The following is a 21,148-nucleotide window of genomic DNA, read 5'->3' on the forward strand; positions in this document are numbered from 1 at the left end:
GACTCGGGACACTATTCCTAAATAAGGGATCTCCATTTAAGTCATTAAGACCAAGGAATTTCTGCTGAGGGCCATTGGTCAGAGTCGTAGAGAAGTAAGGCATGGAAACAGCCCCTTCGGTCCAAGTTGCCCATGCTGACCAGATATCCTAAATGAATTCAGTCCTATTTGCCAGCGTTTGGCCTATATCCCTCAAAACTGTTCCTATTCATATACCCATCCAGATGCCTTTTAAATGTTGTAATTGTGTACCAACCTCCTCCTCTTTTCTGGCAGCTCACTCCATACACGTGCCACCTTCTGCATGAAAAGGTTGCCTCTTGGGTCCTTTTTTAAATATTTCCCCTCCTATCTTAAACCTATGCACTCTAGTTTTGGACTCCACTACCCTGGGGAAAAGACCTTGCTTATTCAACCTATCCGTGCCCCTCGTGAGCTTATCAACTTCTATAAGGTCACTCCTCAGCCTCTGACACACCAAGGCAAATAACACCAACCTATTCAACCTCTCTCTATAGCTCAAACCCTCCAAACCTGGCAACATCCTTATAAATCTTTCAAGTTTCACAACATCGTTTCTATAGCTGGGAGACCAGTATTGAACGCGTACTGCAAAAGTGGCCTTACCAATGTCCTCTACAACTGCAACATAACCTCCCACTCCTATACTCAATGCACTGATCAATAAAGGCAAGCATACCAAATGCCACCTTCACTATCCTGTATACCTGCAATTACACTTTCAAGAAACTGCAGACCTACACCCCCAAGGTCTCTTTGTTTGGTAACGCTCCCCAGGACCTTACCATTAAGTGTATAAGTCCTCCCTAATTTGCCCTACCAAACTGTAGCACCTTACATTTATCCAAATTAAACTCCAATTACCACCCATCTGATCAAGGCCCTGTTGTACTCTGAAATGACCTTCTTCATTGTCCACTACACCACCAATTTTGATGTCATCTACAAACTTACTAACCATATTTACTGTATTCACATCCAAATCATTTACATAAATTACAAACAGCAGTGGACCCAGCACCGATCCTTGCAATACACCACTGATCACAGTCCTCCAGTCTGAAAAGCAACCCTCCTCCACCATCCTCTGTCTCCTACCTACAAACTAGTTACGTATCCAAAAAGCTAGTTATCCATGATTTCCACGTAATCTGACTTTGTTACTCAGTCTACCATGCAGAACCTTGTTGAATACCTTACAGTAGACCATATCTATCACTCCTGCCTTCATCAATCCTAATTGTCATTTCTTCAAAAAACTCAATTTAGTGAGACCCAATTTCCCATGCCCAAAGCCATGTTGACTATCCCCAATCAGTCCTTGCCTTTCCAAATAGATGTAAATCCTGTCCCTCAGGATTTCCTCCAACGACTTGCTCACCACTGACGTCAGGTTCACTGGTATCTCATTCCCTGGCTTTTCCTTACCACTTTTCTTAAATAATGGTACCTTGTTAACCATCCTCCAGTCTTCCGGCATTTCACCTGTGGCTGTTGATGACTCAAATCTCAGCAAGGGGCCCAGCAATGACTTCCCACAAAGTTCTAGGGTACACCTGATCAGGTCACAAGGATTTATCCACCGTTATGCGCTTTAAGATGTTCAGCACCACCACCTCTGTAAAATGGATACTTTCAAGATATCACTATTTATTTCCCCAAGTTCTCTAGCTTCTATATCCTTCTCCACAGTCAACGCTGATGCAAAATACTTGTTGTGTATCTCACCCATGTCCTATGGTTCCATGTATAGGTGGCCTTGCTGATCTTTAAGGGACCCTGTTCTCTCCTGTTACTCTTTTGCCCTTAATGTATTTGTAGAATCCCTTTGGATTCTCCTGAACCCTATTTGCCAATGATATCTTTTCCCCTTTTTGCCCTCCTGATTTCCCTCTTAAGTGTACTCCTTCTGCCCTTATATTCCTGTAGGGATTCACTCCATCCCTGCTGTCGATACCTGATACACACTTCCTCCTTTTTCTTGACCAGAACCTCAAGTTCTCGGATCATCCAGTATTTCCTATACCTACCAGCCTTACCAAAAGCACTAACAGGAATACACTGTATCTGGACTGTTGTTGGCTTATTTTTGAAAGCTTCCCATTTTACAGCCATCTCTTTATCTGCAAATATCTGCCGCCAATGGACTTTTGAAAGTTCTTGCCTAATACCGTCAAAATTGGCCTTAGTCCAATATAGAACTTTAACTTTTAGGTCCACTGTATCCTTTTCAATCACTATTTTAAAACTAATAGAGTTATGATCAGTAACCCCAAAGTGCTTCCCCACTGACACCTCAGTCACTTGTCTTGCCTTGATTCTCCAGCATCTGCAGATCCTACTATCTCTGATTCAATTTTAACCCCACTGCGAAGCCTCTTCTAAGGATGCCTAGCCTGAAGAAGTTACCCTCCGGACCTCTCCTCTATCCATCTTCTATCCGCCTCCCACTCTCTCCCTATTTATTTCAGAACCCCCTTCCCCTCCCCCTTTTCTGATGAAGGGTCTAGGCCCGAAACGTCAGCCTTTCTGCTCCTATGATGCTGCTTGGCCTGCTGTGTTCATCCAGCCCTGCACCTTGTTGTCTCGGATTCTCCAGCATCTGCAGATCCTACTATCCCCAAGAGAAGGTTGGGTTTTGTTCCTTCTCTAGTAGGTACATCCACATACTAAATAAGAAAATTTTTGTGTACACACTTAACAAATTCCTCTCCATTCAAACCCTTAATGCTATGACAGTCCCAATCTGTTTGGAAAGTTAAAACCCTATTATTCTTACAGATTACCGAGATTGCCTTAAATTTTCTTCTCAATTTCCTGCTGACTATTAGAGAGTCTTTCGTATAATACCAATAAGGTGATCATCCCTTTCTTGTTTTCAGTTCTACTCAAATAACTTCACTGGATGTATTCCCCAGAATGTCTTCCCAAAGTACAGCGATAATGTTATCAAAAAACGCCACTCCCCTTCCTTTTTTTGGCCCTCCTTTCTATCCTTCCAGTAGCACCTATATCCTGGAACATTAAGTTGCCAGTCCTGTCCGTCCCTGAGCTATGACATCCAGTCCCATGTTCCCAAACGTGCCCTGAGTTCATCATGCCTTACCTGTCAGGCCTCTTGCATTGAATTAATTGCAGTTTAATTTATCAGTCGTAACTCATTCTCTGCTTTGCTGCCACCTGCTTTGACTGTTTGACTTGCTCCTTTTCCCAACTGCACCAGTCTCAGACTGATCTATTTTCTCGCTATGTCTTTGGGACCAAAGCCCCACCCTTACTAGTTTAAATCTTCCCAAGTAGCTGTAGCAAATCTTCCTACCGGTATATTTAGTCTCCTTCCAATTCAAGTGCAACCCGTTCTGCTTATACAGAAGAGACTCCAATGATCCAAACATATGAATCCTTCTCCTCTGCACCAGCTCCTCATGTTATCTGATTTTAAATGTCAGATCTCCATATTACTCATGGGGCAGAAAAGTAAAAGCTCATGGGATTCAAAGAAAGATCGTAAGTTTGTTCCAAAAATTGACAGACAGCAAGGAAAGGATATTGGTCAAAGAACACTTTGACTGCAATACTCTTTAGTGATCTTCCTGACACCTCAAGTAGCAGCTTTTTTTGCTGCATGTAGCAGTGATTTTGTCTTGAATTTGAGAGAGGCATGAGGAAGAAGTTTGACAAGATTTTTAAGTATCAGCCATTTGATTGAGACTGACGAAGAATGCTGTTGGTGACGAGATAACTGTGGACTAGTCGGTTGGACAAAAGGGTGATAAATGCAATTCAGTCTAGAGAAGTGTACATTTGGGGATGGAATGCTTGTCAAAGAAATACATAATAAAAGGTAAGATACTGAGAATGTAGAAGAGCAACAGACCTCATGAAACATCCACAGATTCTTGAAGTTAGCAAGGCATGTCAATAAAATAAGACATATTGTGAATTAAGGCATGAGTGTATGAGCAAAGTTATAGTTTATGACACATTAATTCAACAGCTACAAATATACTGCAGATAGCTCTGGTCATTGCATTCCAGCAAGATTGTGACATACTAGAGTGACCAGGCCAGTTAAGGCACACGGGAGTTTGGCAGGGTTGGATGGTATTTATTTTAATGCAAGGAGTCTGAGAGACAAGCTAAGGTTGAGGGCACAAATTAAAACCTGGGTATGATGTCATTGTCATCACTAAGATATGGTTGTGAGGGGCAGGATTGGCAGCTCGATATTCCAGGAGACAGGAAAGGAAGTAAAAGAGGAAGGGGTGTTGCAGTATTATTCAGGGGATCAATTACAACAGTTCGGAGGCTCCTCAAATGAAGCATTATGGGTGGATCTTGAAAACCAGAAGGGAGCAATCATGTGAGTGCTACAAAAGCCCCTTTTTATAGGGAGAGTACAAAATCCCTTGAACCGAGAGAAATAGAAGAGCAGCCATGTAGGCAAATTTCAGAGAAGTGTTCAAGTAATGCAGTAGTGATAAGGGGGACTTCAACTTCCCAAACTTAACTGTGATAGTTGTTGTGTGAAAGGTTTAGAGGGAGCATACTACTTAAAAGAATCCAGCAGAGCTTTATAAGTCAGTTTGAAGGAGGCCCAATAAAAGAGGGAGCACTCCTGGACTTAAATTTTCAGAAATGCAGCTAGGCAAATGATTGAAATATCAGTGCAGAGGAGTATTGTAGTCAGCAATCATAACTCAGATTCAAGATTGTTATGGAAATGACAAGCAAGGGCCTGAAATCAAAGTTCTCAACTGGGGGAAGGCCAATTTTAATAAGATCAGATTCAGAGTTGGCCAGAATATACTGGGGACAAATACTGATACGAAGTGTGTAGAATACTCATGAATTGAAAAACAGTGCACGGTCCCTTTTAAGAATTAATCTTGGAAGTTTGCAAGCATTGTACAGAGAGCCCCAAAATTGAAATAAGTGTATCAAAAGGCCTTGCAGGTGGCAAGCAAAACAGCAGGCTTGTATTGATATTTTGACAACAAGTTTGAATTTGCCCAGTTAATTTAAACCAAGCACTTAGTGATTCAAAGCCATTTGAATTCAAAACCTGATGGTGTTGACAACCTGAAACCGATCATGTGATAAGAATTTGATGGGTCATTGAGGGTATAAAGAGGAGGGCATTTGGAAAATGGGGGAGAGCCATCTGCCATCTGAAAAGTAAACCTAGCAGTCACAACATATCGTTAAGCTCGCTAAAAAGCACCATCAAAGGTATCACAGCATTTTTATTTTTAGCTCAGAGAAAACCTCTTGACTTGTGATCAAGAGAAGGCAGAGTGTTCCAGAAGAACTTAGATTAAATTTTAGAGATAGTAGGATTAATTGGGTTTACATAAGTGGGACTAGTGTTTATTCGAACAGCATTCCAGTAGATTTTAGTTCAATTAGGGAATAGTTAGTATTTAGGGGGAAATTCGTCGATTTGTTAGTATCTCTTTTAATTTGTTCATTGTTAGGGTTAAAGAAATAAGTGGTTACTTGTTACTTATAAAGTGGAGATCAAGGATTTTCTTTCCTTTAATCAATCTTCTAACAGATTACACGGGGAAAGGTGAGCTTCTCTGGGTGTTTCGGGGTTAATTATAAGGGAACCTCTACTCCCAACATAACAGATTGGTACTTACGTTAATTATCAGAGGGGGTCAACTTTCCCCTTCTTCGTAACAATACCTTTAGGTAAATTTGTGTCAGAACTTCAAGGAATAAAATAGGTAGGTATAGGGTCAGCAGGAGAAAGGGAAGCTTATGACGGATACAGAGGGCTAAAAACAGCAGAATCCCCAGAGGAGTATAGAATATGCAAGGAGGAACTTAAAAAGGAAATTAGGAGTGCAATAGGGGGCATAAAAGGATGTTGAAAGGCAAAATAAAAGAAAATCAAAAGTCCATTTGCAAGTATGTCAAGGGTAAAAGGATAACTAGATAAACATTAAGGACCAGGGGCGCTAATTTGTGCTTAGAGCCCGTGGATGTAGGTGCTGTTCTAAATGAATGTCTTGTGTCTGTGTTCACTTGTGAGAGGGGGCGATATTGGTATAGAAAGCAGGGAGAAGGACTGCAATATATATTTTGGAATTGGCAACGATCGGACGTTCTGAGTGCTCTAGTAGGCTTAAAAGTAGGTAAATTTGCAGGGCTGGATATAATGTATCCAGGCTATTTACTGAGACGAGAGAGGAACTAGCAGGGGCGTTGGCAGTTACTTTCAGTTCGTGTCTGACCTCGGGAGAATCATCGAATCCCTACAGTGTGGAAACAGGCCATTTGGCCCAACAAGTCTGCACCGCCCCTCCAAAGAGCATCCCACCTGGACCCATCCCCCTACCCTTTCCCTGTAACCCTGCATTTCCCATGGCTAATCGACCTAACTTACACTCCCCTGGACACTATAGGCAATTCAGCACGGCCAATCCACCTAACCTGCGCGTTTTTTGGACTGTGGGAGGAAACCGGAGGACCCAGCAGAAACCCAGTCAGACACAGGGAGAATGTGCAGACTCCACACACATAGGTTCAATTCCACTCTTGGGACTATTTGTTGGCGCTGTGAGGTGCTAACCACTGAGCTAACGTGTCAGAGGACTGGAGGGCGGCCTACATGGTACTGTTATTCAAGAAGGGAGTAAGGGATAAACCAGAAAACTGCAAGCAACTAAATCTCACATTTGGGGTAAGTATTGAAAACAGTTCTGGGGAACATTAATCTGCACTTGGCAAGGCAGACATTAATCAAGATGGCTCAGTGTGATTTTGATAGGTGAGATCATGTCTGACCAGTTAATCTTGTGTTATTGGCGCGGTACTTATCTAGACAAACGAAGAGTATTTGATCACACTGCTGACTATACTGTTTAAATGACGGAGTTAGGTGTAAAACCTTTGCCACAGTATGTCCTACCTCTGTCCTTCCAACACTGTTTTGATTTAGCCCCATCCTTCCTCTTTTGATGGCTTACATTGCCCTTAACGGGCTTTGAGCGTAAATTATTCAATTAGAAACACGGGTGATTAACTAGTAGTGGTTAACAGATGGAAAAATATATGTGGATAATTTGATGTGGGGGAGAAAAGGTTCAGTTGTGTACAAGGGAACTTATACCTCTGTCATCTGGGCTAGGAAGCCCAAGTTCAAATCCCACCTGCTCGAAGTATGTAGTAACGTCTCTGAACAAGTTGATTAAAAATGTTATCCCTGTCCTGCTCTTGTCCTGACTTGACCAGCTAAGTTTCAGGTCAAGGTTGATTCCTACCTCTCCCAAAATATTGATGATGAGGCTTTAAATTAAGGTAATAGCTTGAAAGAATGCTGAAGGCAGATGGTTATATTCTGCCTTCTGGGAGAGACCTTTGCTTGTCCCTCAGGCTAACTCTGAACCGTGTCCAGGTCTATCTGCATGGCTCAAACCTATTATCCTTTTTTCAGTAACCAACAGAAATTAGGTTGTGTCCTCTTTTTAGCTTTGTTCTCTTTACCTTGTATCAGTGATGGTAAAAATACTATCTGCAACAGAATAAAAGTGCACTTGAGTCAAACTGCGTTTGATTTTTAAATATTCACTTAATTTTTCTTTTGTATGGATTTCAGCTTGCAAAAAATCTGCCTCCACGAACTGTTGGTTATCCGTGGACACTAATTTACAGTACTGCAAAGCATGGCATGAGTCTGAAAACGCTGTACCGTAGTATGACTGGTATTGATACACCGATGCTGCTTGTTATTAAAGATAGCGATGGCCAGGTACAACATGGATATTTACAGAACAGAATGTATAACTTTTATTCGTTTAATTTTAGAGGTCAAATTTTATTGCATACTGTGCCATTAATTGTGAACGAAGTATTAGTATCTCAAATACTGAAGTTTTCTGAACAAGCTACAAGGTTTTATGAGATGTTATATTTTGTATGTTTATTTGTTCTGACAGTCCTTTCCTTTCTGATATACTTTATTCTATGTTTCCAACTTCTGTTATCTTTAACTACTACTTTTTACCTCAGTGATATACTATCTTTGTTTGCAATGCAGCGGAATGCCAGCAGCATGGGTTCAACTCCCATACCAGGCAAGGTTACTATGAAGGACCGTCCTTCTCAACCTCACCCCTCGCCTGAGGTATGGTAACCCTCACGTTAAACCATCACCAGTTGTCTCTGTCTAATGAGAGAGCAGACCTCTGGGACTATGGCGAGTTTACTTTCATTATTTTATTTATCCCATTGTAATGCTCCTTCACTGTTCCTGTCTGCTGCTGCTGCTTTCTAAAGAGTGATGTGGTCCACTCAGCCATAACCCTTGACCATGTTCCCTTGCTCCAATTCCCCTTTTACCCACTGTGCCTGGAGAGAAATATCCATTTCATTTTAGGGGCTATGGAGGGCATTGCACAAGAATGAGCAGGATACATGAAGATACAATGGGCAATGGTGAAAATATCAGCAAGATTTCAGAAAGGTTTAAATGAAATTGATTGGTAGCCTGACAAATATTGTTTATTAATCATTTCCTTATTACCTGATTCCCATTATTTGATTTTCTATTCACAGATATTTGGTGCCCTAGCATCTGAACCATTCAAAGTTAGCGATTGTTTTTATGGAACTGGGGAGACCTTCCTTTTCACCTTTTATCCTGAATTTAAAGTAAGAAAATTAATTGGTCAGGAACGTGATGCTTTTATAATTTAAGTTAATATTTTAGTAGTTATATCTATAATAAAGGAGTCATATTTTTTCCATCAGGTGCATGCCATGCTCTCTATAGAATATTCTTGTCAGTTCCATTCCTTGCTCTGTCTCCAAGTGCCTGCACAATTTGCTCTTAAATTAGGTTATCACTTCTGTATCCACCACCAGCAAGTTCAGGTAATCACCACTCATTCTGAGAAAAGGTTTTTCTCCCCATTCCCTCTCCTTGCTCTCTGCATTTCTTGCTGAAAACCTTGCAAATAGAAGCAATTTTCCTTTGGTTATCTGTCATAATCTTGCAAAGCTGTATTAAATCACCTATTAATTGCCTTTGATCCAAGAAGAACAACCTAATATCTTAGCAAAAATCTCCTATTCCTGAAATCATTCAGCCCATGCCCCCATCAAAGCTGTTTGTTCCAATACAGCTACAGTACTGGCATCTACCTGACAGTGTGGAAAGTGGCTTGATGCCCTGTATACACAATAGGACCAATCTAGTCCATCCAATTATTACCCTTTGATCTACTCTTGATCGTTAGTAAAGTGATACAAGATATCAGCAACAGTGTTATCAAGCAGCGTTTGCATAGCAATAACCTAGCCTGACACTCAGTTTCACCAGGACCACTCAACTCCTGACCTCATTACAGCCTTGGTCCAAACATGGATAAAAAAGCCAAACTCCAGACAATGGTGAGTTTGACATCAAGACTGTGTTTGCTTAAAGTGTGGCTCAAGAAGTCCAAGCAAAGCTTGAGTCAGTGGAATCAGGGAAAGCTCTTCAGTGGTTAGAATAGAATAGAATAGTCATTTATTGTCACTTGTATTTTTTACATCAAAAAAAAGTGCAAATTGTTTATGTTGTCATACTACGACACCTATATTAATAACAGAAGACATAGATAAGAAAAATTTCTAACAATTAAAACAAAGACCATCTTAGTTGAATTTCATGGCTTTTGAGTTCAGGAAAAGACAGTACTCAGGAGCACCACATTGGGCTGGGAGCCACCACCAAAGCAGCCCATCTGTGCTGAAACTACAAAATCCCGAAGCCTCCGCCAAGGACACATTTCATTGCTAATCACAGAAGGAAGATGTTGCAAAATGGGCTAAAGGAATCGCAGACCAAAACCACCTCATGGAATTCCGGGCTGTGCCACCGAAGCAGACCACCACTGGACTTGGCTCAATGGCTACAGGCAACTGTCGTCACTTACCGCAGAAGCTGCCTGAAATATCCCTCCTCCACCGATGTAGCAGTCGATACTGGGTCTCTGTTCGCCTCTCTGCCAGCAGTCTCCTCGACGCTACTCCAGACTCACCAGCTGCTTCACTGCTGTCTATCAGGGTGCCTTCCTACCTCCTGCCAAAAACGAGAAAAGAAGAAAAAGGGGAGATTTCACCAGCCGAAATAGCTCCATTGGGAGAGCATTAGACTGAAGATCTAAAGGTCCCTGGTTCAATCCTGGGATCGGCATGGTGGCTCACTGGTTAGCACTGCTGCCTCTCAGTGCCAGGGACCTGGTCAATTCCACCCTCTGACGACTGTCTGTGTGGAATTTGCACATTCTCCCTGTGTCTGCGTGGGTTTCCTCCGAGTGCTCCAGTTTCTTCCCACTGTCTAAAGATGTGCAAGCTAGGTGGATTGGCCATGCCAAATTGCCTGTAGTGTTCAGGGATGTGTAGATTAGGGGAATGGGTCTGGGTGGGATGCTCCGAGGGTCGGTTTGGACTTATTGGGCCGAAGGGTCTGTTTCCACATTGTAGGGATTCTATGATAACGACGATGATAAAGAAAAGCAGACCGAGTTGGTGAGCCCTGTGCACAGGAGTAGGAATCACACCTGGCACAACGGAAAGACGGCTACTGTTGTTGGAGGTCAACCATCTCAGTCCCAAGACATCTCTGCAGGAGCTCTTCAGAGTAGTGTCCTAGGCATCCCCGTCTTCAGCTGCTTCATTATGAATTTGCCTCCATCATGAGGTCAGAGTTGGCGATTGCACAGTGTTCAGCGCCATGCTCAACTTCTCAGTCACTGAAGCTGTCCAAATTAAAATGTAGCAAGACTTAGACAATATCCAAGCTTGGACTGACGAGTGAGAAGTAATGTGTGCGGCATTCTTCAGAGGGGTGTTATTGGTGAGATGGTACTTGTGTCCTCCACTGTGAAACCTGATCCGTAATATTAATTTAGTGACTCTGCCATTTGTGTTCCCCAATTGCATCTTCCAAGGGGCCAAAAAATAAGTTTGCCTACTCTCTTTCCTTTTATATTACTTGCCAAAGCTTTTGCTATCCATTTTTACATTTTGTGATAGTTTTCATAACTTATCTTTGCGTTTTTTATGGCTTTTTAGTAACCCTTTTTTAATCTTTAAAATTTGCTTGCGGACACTTGCTACAGATGTGGTCGCTGTGAACCACAGTGGGATCCATCAGCTCCCACATCATGCAAGTACAACACATTGCTTGGCCCTGCATCTCTTTTATTTACTGCTTAATTTCCTACTAATCTCTAGTTTTTAATCTGTAAGATATTTCTCCTATTTATCTTTAATCAGGAAGCAGTTTATTGTCAAATTAGCAACGAATCAATAAACTTAGTTTTCCTGTGATGTCAATCTGATTTATGCTGGACCTCCGATCCTTGGCTTCAGTTTACCCTGTTGAAAAGACCTTACAAACAGCTTTGTTTTTAGGCTCAGCTTGTAAGGCCTTGTAAGAATAAACAGGATAAATTGAAGCCTGGGATCAGGGACCCAGCACAAAATACTTCCTTCACAGGTGAACTGTAAGTTCATTGCTAATAGCTACTAATTTGTTTATCTTTTATAGGTTACTTTCAGATTGAAGTTAAATAAGGGAAATATATTTTCAGGTTACAAACCAAAGGACCAGTGGGATTTTTTAAAAACCAAATAAGAACTCCGGGATGCAGGGCCAAGTGATGTGTTGTACTTACATGATGTGGGAGCTTCATCTGTAACAAATATTGGTTGCTTGAGGAGCCTCAACTACACTCTCAGGCTCAGAATTGATAAGCTTGCGAACACTGCGACACAGCGGGGAGGAGAAGAGCTACCTGAGCGATTGTGTTTCAGGAGGCAGTCAAATCCCTCAAATTAACTACCTCGAATTCAGTCAGGGACAGGAGGATGTGACTATGAGCGAGGTAGGCAGAGGGATCCAGGAGGTAGCGCTGAAGAAGGCTCAGCTCTTGTGTGTCTAACAGGTTTGAGATTCTTGCTCCCTCTGTCGATGAGATCGGGTCTTGCAGCATCTGTAAAGAGAAATCAGAGTTAACGCTTTGAGTCCAGTAACCCTTCCTCAGAACTCTTCAGAAGATGGTAGGGCAGTTGCTTGTCCTTAACCTGTTTGAAAGTACATTACCTCTCACTTCTCTATTAAATTTGTGTGTTCTGCTAGCCTCGCCACACATGTTGCAATCAGTTGGTATCACTCTCCATGTCTCTTATACCTGCAGATTTGCAGATTAGCTAGAAATTGGAAAAGTGTTCAAAATAATTAAGGATCTTGGCAAAGTGGACAGGAAGAAACTGTTCCCATTGACAGAAGAGTAAAAAAGAAATGAATCAACCTGTTTGGCTATATGATACCTCTGGAGCAGGTGAGACTTGACTCCAGGCTTTCCTGGCCCAGAAGTAGGGACACTACCACTGCATCACAAGAGCCCTCCAGCAGAGGATCAATGGTTTGATAACACTGATTCAAAGTGAAGGGCCAGAGGAAACCTGTTTTTACAGAGAGTGATTAGGCTCTGGGAGGACCCTGTTTGAAAGTGTGGTGGAGCTCGTTTCACGACAGCCCTTTATAAGGGGAATTAATCATCTAAAGAACTACAGGGCACAGGTGTGGGACCAGGACTATTTTGCAGAGAGTCAGCATGGACAAGATGGATCAAATGGCTGCCTCCTGTGTTATAACCACTCTGCAATTCTCTGTTCTATTTGCAAATTCCAAGAAATGTGTTGCTTTGTAAATAAATGATCAAAAATACAAACATATTTGAAATGTGTTTAGTATTTCATCTAAAAACAAAGTGTTTCTCCAGGGAAGTCAATGTTAGAATAGCCAAGTAGCTGAATAAACTGCATTTCATTTTGAATGGAAATTGTGGGAGTAATTGCAGTGTGTTGTAATAGTGCAAGTATTACAAAGTTACACAAACACTTTTTTCTAAGGAAATTATTGTTTTACAGATATTCAAATGGACAGGTGATAATATGTTCTTCATAAAAGGAGACATGGATTCCTTGGCCTTCGGTGGTGGAGGGTAAATGATCAACAGATGTTTTCATAGCATATTAAGTCGATAGCTTTGTCAGATTCAGAGGAATTCTGGCCGGTAATGCAAAGAATTAGGTGCATTTTTAACCAAAATTATGTGAACAATATATTTTAAATGAGCATTTTTTTAATAACATTGGAAGAATGGTTAGTCACAGTTGTGTATTGACCGCACCATATCATATCACATCAAATAAAACTTCACACGCTGAATTTATTGTAAAACACTATCTTTGTTAATAGGATCAGAAGACACATGACACCAGGTTATAGATCAACAGGTTGATTTAAAATCTCAAGCTTTTGAGTGCTACAGCACTTTCCTTGGGCGACAGGGTGGCTCAGTGGTTAGCACTGTTGCCTCATAGTGCCAGGGACCAGGGTTCGATTCCACCTTTGGTCAACTGTCTGTGTGCAGTTTGCACATTCTCCTCGTATCTGCATGGATTTCCTCTGGGTGCTCCGGTTTCCTCCTCCGGTCCAAATTTTTTTTTTTTAAATAGAATACCTACAGTGTGGAAACAGGCCCTTTTGGCCCAACAAGTCCACACTGACCCTCAGAGCATTCCATCCAGACCCATCCCTCTATAACTCACCTAATCTATGCATCCCTCAACACTACGGGTAATTTAGCGTGGCCAGTCCACCTAACCTGCATATCTTTGGACTGTGGGAAGAAACCAGAGCACCTGGAGGAAACCTACGCAGACGCAGGGAGAATGTACAAACTCCACACAGTCGATCAAAGCTGGACCGAACCTGGGTCCCTGGAGCTGTGAGGCAGCAGTGCTAACCACTGAGCCACCATGCAGATGTGCAGGCTAGGTGGATTAGCCATGGAAAAATTGTCCGTAGTGTTGAGGGCTGCATAGATTAGGTGAATTATAGAGGGATGGGTCTGGGTGGAATGCTCGGAGGGTCAGTGTGGACTTGTTGGGCCAAAGGGCTTTCCACACTGTAGGGATTCTATGATACTCTTTCTTCAGGTGGAATCTCATGAGGGAGCAACGCTCCGAAAGCTTGGTCTATAACCTGGTGTTGTGTGACATCTGACCTTGTCCACTCCAATCCAGCACCAGCATCTCCACATCTTTAGTAAAAGAAAACACAGCAGCTGTTCCATTCTGCAAAGACCAATGTGATGGATAGCCTGTTAATCTGGATCTGAGGGAACAGTTGATTCAGATGCTGGGACTACTGCATATATGCAGAAATAGGTAACTTCTTACATAAATATTTGGTATTCATTTTTCTGCTGCTTCCCAAAATTATTGATTATCATCTTTGTCTAAAGATGACTCAATTTTTTGAAAATGTATAAAACACATCCACATATGTGGAGGCATTTATTGGACACAAGTACTGGAATAAAATTACCCATTCACCTCATTTGGAAAAAAAACTTTACCTAAAACACAGATTACAGCCAGCTATTATTGGGAAAAGTGATAAAATGTTCAAGTCATTTCAATATCCGTTTCTGTAAGAATTCACTGCGTACTCATTACATATATAACAGGCACAATCTTTAGTATTTCCTTCTAATTCTGCTGCTTAAGTGTGATGCTCAGCAACTCCTGAACAGAAAACTGAAAAATGTAGTCAGAAAAATGTTTCACTGTTTATATGTCCACATGTAAGCAAGTGCAAATCTTGATCAGACCTTTTAAAGAGGAGACTAAACGAGTGGACTGAAGAATGTCTATTGCTACTAACATAACTAGGAGCAGGAATTCAGTGACTTGAGCATGCTCAACCATTTAATATAATCATGGCTGATCTCATTTTTGTCTCAACTCCACTTTCCTACCCATTTTCCATAATCCTGTTAATAATTAAAAATCTACCTTCTTAAATTTATTCAGTGTCCTGGTTTCTGTTGCACTCTGAGGTAGGATTAATTACATTGGGATAATACAAGTATCTATATTTGAGTCTTGACTATTCACTCTGTTCATTATATAAGGCTATATGTCTCTAATATTCAAAATTACTAATATTACACATATAACTGCCCTTTTTAAGCAGGGATTATTGGTAAGTGGGCAATTCTGGAGGAGCCAAAATGGAGTTGGGACCTAAAAAGGTTAAAACGAGATCCTTTTCCCCATCCATTTTGACCTAGTTTTCCACTACTTAGAAAGTATGTCTAAGTTTTGAAGAACATAGAGCTGAGTGTTACAGTTTCTTTGCAGTCTAATAATGTGAAAGAACCAAACTTCCCAAATTACCCCAACAGAACCCCCAAAGGGAGAAGCTTTAGAGTATTTTAACACTTTGTATCAATCAAATGGAAAATGAACATTATTTACAGACTATAAATTACTTGTGAAATGGCAGATAAAATTAAGGCTCATCTTAGGAATGGCAGCCCTCCTGAGTAGAGCGTTGAGAGATTCTGGACAGTAAGAGGTTTAACACCATTTTGAAGACTCTAAGCTTTGCCTGGATTGATCCTGACAACTAAGAGACACATGCTTCCCTCCCAACCCTGCAACTCTTCGTGCCTGACTTGCCACTTCCTATTGTGAACTGTTGCTGTAAGATGAGAGAAAGCAAGCAGAAGGGTCAAGGAGGGAGGGGTGGACACTAAGGAAGCCACAAGAAATATGAACTGCACAAAAGGCACGTAATGAATACTGTTGGTTCAAGCTAAAGGCGGCAAAATGGAGACCATTACTGGCAAATGCTGCAATAACTGGCTTTTGCTACAGAGCACCTCAGGTACTGTTGAAGTGCTCCATTGCAAGAGTTCCATTGTAATGTAACATCTCCACAATGATTATTGTTACCTAGAATGAGGAGAAGTTTTTAAACCCAGTTGCTCATTCCACCACCCCTCTTTTAAATTCTACCTTCTTTTGCTCTTTCTCCTTTGAGTTCTACTTGATGTCTAGCTGTCTCTATTTGTATTATTATGAACATTCTTCTCATGCTTAAACTCCAAATGATGAATCCGTTGGTAACAAACCCTGCCCATTTTAGCTCCTGATTTTAAGCTGATTCCCATTTCTCAGCAGTAGTCTTCATATTATTTTGTGTCAGCCCACATGGACTTCAGCAAAGCTTTTGAAAAGGTCTACACGGTATATAGTGGGCATCCCACGGCAGTCCGTGTTGGAGCCCTTCCTGTTCGTGGTTCACATAAATAATTTAGACTGGAATATAGGAGAGTTGTTCAGTGCGTTCACAGTTGATACAAAAATTAGTGGGATAGTAAATAGGAGGAGAGGCTTAGATTACAGGAAGATATAGCCAGCTGGCTGACCAGTGACAAATGGAATTCAATCCAGATAAATGTGAGGTGATGTTTGGGCAGGAAGACGAGGCAGGGGAATATGTGAGGAACAGTAGCACCTGGCAAGCACCGAGGATCAGAGGGATTTTGCTGTGCATGTACACCAGTCCCTTAAGATTGTAGGACAGGTTAAGAAGGCTTAAGAAGGTTACTTGGCTTTATTAGCAAGGGCAAAGAGTTTAAGAGACAAGGAAATGATGCAGGAGCTGTGTAAAATGACGGTTAGGCCACAACGAGAGTAATATGTGCTGTTTTCTGGGATCCACGTAAGAGGATGGATGTGATTGCATTGAAGAGACTGCGGAGGAGATTGACCAGGATGTTGCTTGGGTTGAAGAGAGTTTGAACAGACTGGGGCTGTTTTCCTTAGGGCAGTGGAGATTAAGAGGGGACATGATTGACATATATAAAATTGAGGGGCAGAGATAGAGTAAGCGGGGAGAAATCTTTCCCCTTGATGGAGGGATCAGTGACGGGGCATAGATTTAAGGTAAAGGTCGGAAGGTTTACAGGAAGTGTGAGGACTTTTTCACCCGGAGGGTAGTGGGAATTTGGAGCTCACTGCCTGTTAAGGGTGGTTGAGGCAGAAACCTTCATAATGTTTTAGTAGTATTTAGATGTGTGCTTGCAATGCCAAAGCTATGGGTCAGGTGATGGAAAATGGGATTAGAATAGTTAAGTGGGTTTTTTTGACCAGTGAGGATGTGATGGGCCTAAGGGCCCTTTTCTGTGCTGTAGATGTCTTTGACTTTGTTCTCTCAAAAACCCGAGCCCCAATGGCGCTCCTAGTGAATGCAGGAAATAGGGAATCTTATTATTTAAATTCTGCAAAATTCGAATGTTTTTCTGTTTTATGGTCTTCTTGTATCATCCTGCAAGAGCCCCCAATTTTCTTTTTTACAGATTGTGTTGCACTCCAATACCAAAAATACTAAACAACCTTAATGAAAACCCCACTCAAGGATGCACTCTTTTCTGTAACAATCAATCCCAAAATCAGCCTTAATCAAATATCAGGGCAAAGTGCAGGTGGTTATGAAGTATAAATTATACATTAACTGGTAGGCATTATTCAAATCTTGACAGTCCTGTCGTTATATCTCTCACCAACCATCACCAAAGTCTTTCAAAGCTCTCAGCGGTCCCATGATTTTTTAAAATATTTTATACTTCCTGGTTTATTACTTCCACCAGTCGTAGAGATTTACATTAAGGGAAAATGTGTCTTCCTGTCTACCGTATCTACGCCCCGAATAATTGCCCCATCTCAATCATATCCCCTTTCAACTTCCTCTGCTGCAAGGAAAACAACTCCACTCTGTCTAATTTCTCTTCATGGCTTTTAGGTTCAGTGCAGTTGCATTGCTCTTATAACGTGGGTCCCAGAAAATGGCACATAGTACTCTAGCTGTGGCCTCCTCATTTTTAGACTGTACCAGCATCCTTTGGTCTTGTAATTTCTAAATGTATCCACGCTAGTGATTTTAGCCTGTTTTGTCATCCTTCTAAAATACATCTACAATTTCTCATACAAAAGAAGTCTTAAGTTGATTAATATATTTTTGATCATAGTTCTGTAACTGATGATCTTTATTCTTTACAGAGGAGAAATTGGATTGTGGTTGGATGGGGATCTGTACCACGGACGTAGCCACTCTTGTAAAACGTTTGACAACTGCATACTCTCAAAAAGGGAAGACTTCTATGTACAGGACATTGAAATATGGGCTTTTGAATGAAAAGACAAGTTTTTCATAAGCACTGAAGAAATTCAATGCCTGTGATGGAAGGCCCTAAATCTGACCAAGCATCGGTAACGAGGTTGAATTTACGCAAGTGAAAAAGAATTGTCGTCAGTTGAGCCACCCAACCACTTTTTTGTTACCAGATTTCTAAATAAAATTTCAATCTGAACCTAATCCATTACAAGTAACAAACACCTGTTTTTAAAAGTCAAAACACCAGCCTGTTCACATTCTATCAAGTTATAGTAAACCCAATCATGTTGAACTGAACCCTGACAAGCTGCAGCTGCACTAAAATGATGGGGTCAGGAATCACCCTAATAAATTCTCATTGAAATGGATCAATTTCAATGCCCATTTACTTTTGATCTGTTTGAAGAGGGTATTTGGGTAAGGCTGTCACTGATGATGGTGCTGCAGGTTTGGGACTGATGCTGTCAACATTTTGGGTCAGCTGACAAAAACAGCTAGGTTGACATTCAGCCTCTTTATAGCGCTTGATGCAGTTGTGTGGCCAAACCCATGAAAGAAGTAAAAATGTGTTCAGGAAGAAGCCTCATGTTGCTTTGACAGAAATATGATAAATGACAGGATTTTGCAGGGTAATTTCATTCTGCCGGTGTAGTTTTCTGCAAACGTGAAGAAGTAGAAACAGTATTTATTGGTCATATATTTATCCTACTGTTTAGCTTCATTAGCACACCAAACTCCCAAGCACCATAGTTGTGCTGTCCATCAGTGGGCGTATGTTGTGTGTATAGCTAATGCCACCCTAAAACAGAATAGTTATAGATACTGTAGATGTTAGGATAATTCTGTAGACTTGTGGAATTTACACATTATTGTCAAGTAATGTTGAACAATCTTGGCAGGCAATATATAACAATTTCTGCCCTGGTCATAGCAAATGATTAATGCCAACCAGAGATTAACAAAGCAGTTTCAGAATGCAAATAACCCTAATCCTATCGCAGGTTTTCTTTGTATTTTGTCAAGTCTGAAACCTGATTGTGTTTTACAAAATATTCCTGTGCTGGGTGTGAAATTGGTTTCCTTCATCCTGAAAATCCAGCTGTTCAGATGCATTGTATTATATTATTCTGCGAATCAAAGTACTGCATTGTTCCTCGGTTTAGAAAATGAAATGGTGAGTTGCTTATGGTACTTTGAATTATGACATAAATAAACACAGGTCAGTTAATTTTATTGGCTTTAGTTGTTGACTTGTATAGTTTATTTCCAAATTTAAAATGTTGAACTGATGGGAGACAGTTGCTGCAGTCAAAAAGGGCATATTAATATTGTGGACTGTTTATTTATGCTGAATGTGAAAAATGTAGAGCATCAGTTCTCTCATTTCTGCCTAATGTTCTGGAACTTAGTTAGGATGTAGCCTGAATGTTTACAGATTTTGGAAGTGAATTGTAAATAAATACAGCAGCTTTTATTTCCTTTGTCTTCCACAGCAGTATTATTGTCTTTGCGGAGTTACAGTTGCCGATCAAAAATATTTAAAATCATCTTAGAATTATCACAACACTGCAATGTAACATTGATGAATAGTAGAATAAATTATTGGAACCGAATACCCTGGTCTGAATTCATTCAGTTTCAGTGAATCATACAGTCCATGAAGAGCCAGTTTTTTTTTAAATTTGCTTATGGGTTTCTGGCTTGGTCAGCAACTATTGCCATTCCTAATTGCCCAGAGAACAGTTGTGTCAATGATCTTGTTGATTGGCTCAGTTGGGAAAATAAGTAGAGTGCGCTCCTGAATAATGTTAATATCACAGGGATAAACCCCAAATCAACTGTGCAAGAGTCCTGCATCTTTGATTGCCGTGGTTGATGGTTATATAATCACTTTATCTCTCCTATGGAGAGAGCGAGATATCTTTATAATCATTTGTGCAAATGACTTATTATCTAATGCATGATTTTTATTAACATTTTTGTTTGGCATTTAAATGTCACAAAATTTTTGCACATTGTTTGTGAGCTCTACCTTCATTACGCTGAGTGGAATGAATTATGTTGAGAAGAATTCCTGGGCTGCACTGTTCTATTCATCTACGTAAACACAATTCTGAGCAGATGTTACGAAAGTCACCAAAGGCCTTAAAATCTGATGCTGATTGCAGCAAAATGCTTATTTCAGTGATGTAAGCACATGTAAACATCAAAATCGCATTTTAACCAAATGACTCAAACTTTGATGCAGATTGTACTAAAATGCTTCTTTCTGTGAGATGAGTGCAGTTGAATGTCAAAACCTCAACGTCACCAAATATCTTAAAATCTGATGCTGAATGCAGTAAAATGCTTATTTCAATCAGGTAAGCATATGTGAACATCAAAATCTCATTTACCAAATGACTCACAACTTGGTTGTCGTAAAATGCTTATTTCAGTGAGATGAGCACTTTGGCACATCAAAATCTCACATTTGCCAAATGGCTCAAAACATGATGCTGATTTGACTAAAATGCTTATTTCGGTGAGATAAGCCTTTTGGAACATCAAAATCTCACATGCACCAAATGACTCAAAAGTTGAGCTCTTTTTCTTCTTTCCTTTTTCTTCTTTCCTTCTTTTTCTTCTCTCTTTTTCTTACTCTTTTTCTTCTCTTTCTCTTTATTCATTGTTTCTCTTTTTCTTCATTTTTTTTCTTTTACTTCTCTCACCTTTACTTTCTTTTTCTTTCACTCTTTTTCTTCTTTCTGTCTCTTCATTCTCTGTCTGTTCCTTTTCTCCCTCTTTCTTCTTTCACTTTTTTCTTCTACCTCTGTCTTTCTTTGCCTTCCTTCTTTCTGTCTTTGTCTACTTTCTCACTTTTTCTACCTTCTCTCTTTTTCTTCCTTTTTCTTTCTCTCTCTCTGTCTTCTTTCTCTTTTATTTCTTTCTCATTTTCTTTATTCTCTCTCCGTTTTTTCTCTTTCTCTCTCTGCCTTCTTTCTCTCCATCTTTTCATCTTTCTTTCTCTTTTTTGTTCTTTCTTTTCTTCTTTCTCTCTCTCTCTATTTTTCTCACTATCTTTTTTCTTTCTTTCACTTTCTTTCTCTC

The 21,148-nt window shown here is 40.6% G+C and overlaps 1 protein-coding gene across 1 annotated transcript; it reads left to right on the forward strand.

Moving 5' to 3' along the window:
- The first annotated feature begins 6,640 nt into the window (after positions 1-6,640).
- On the forward strand, positions 6,641-19,671 carry LOC109926137 (oxidation resistance protein 1-like). The gene is made up of 5 exons (XM_020526024.2): positions 6,641-6,712; positions 7,628-7,780; positions 8,587-8,682; positions 12,955-13,028; positions 17,944-19,671. Exons 1-5 carry the CDS (start codon positions 6,641-6,643, stop codon positions 18,077-18,079), a joined length of 531 nt encoding a protein of 176 aa, XP_020381613.2. The 3' UTR covers positions 18,080-19,671.
- Positions 19,672-21,148: the final 1,477 nt, after the last annotated feature.

This window comes from Rhincodon typus, unplaced genomic scaffold (assembly GCF_021869965.1).
Source record: "Rhincodon typus isolate 14 unplaced genomic scaffold, sRhiTyp1.1 hic_rhity00000602, whole genome shotgun sequence".
Taxonomy (NCBI): domain Eukaryota; kingdom Metazoa; phylum Chordata; class Chondrichthyes; order Orectolobiformes; family Rhincodontidae; genus Rhincodon; species Rhincodon typus.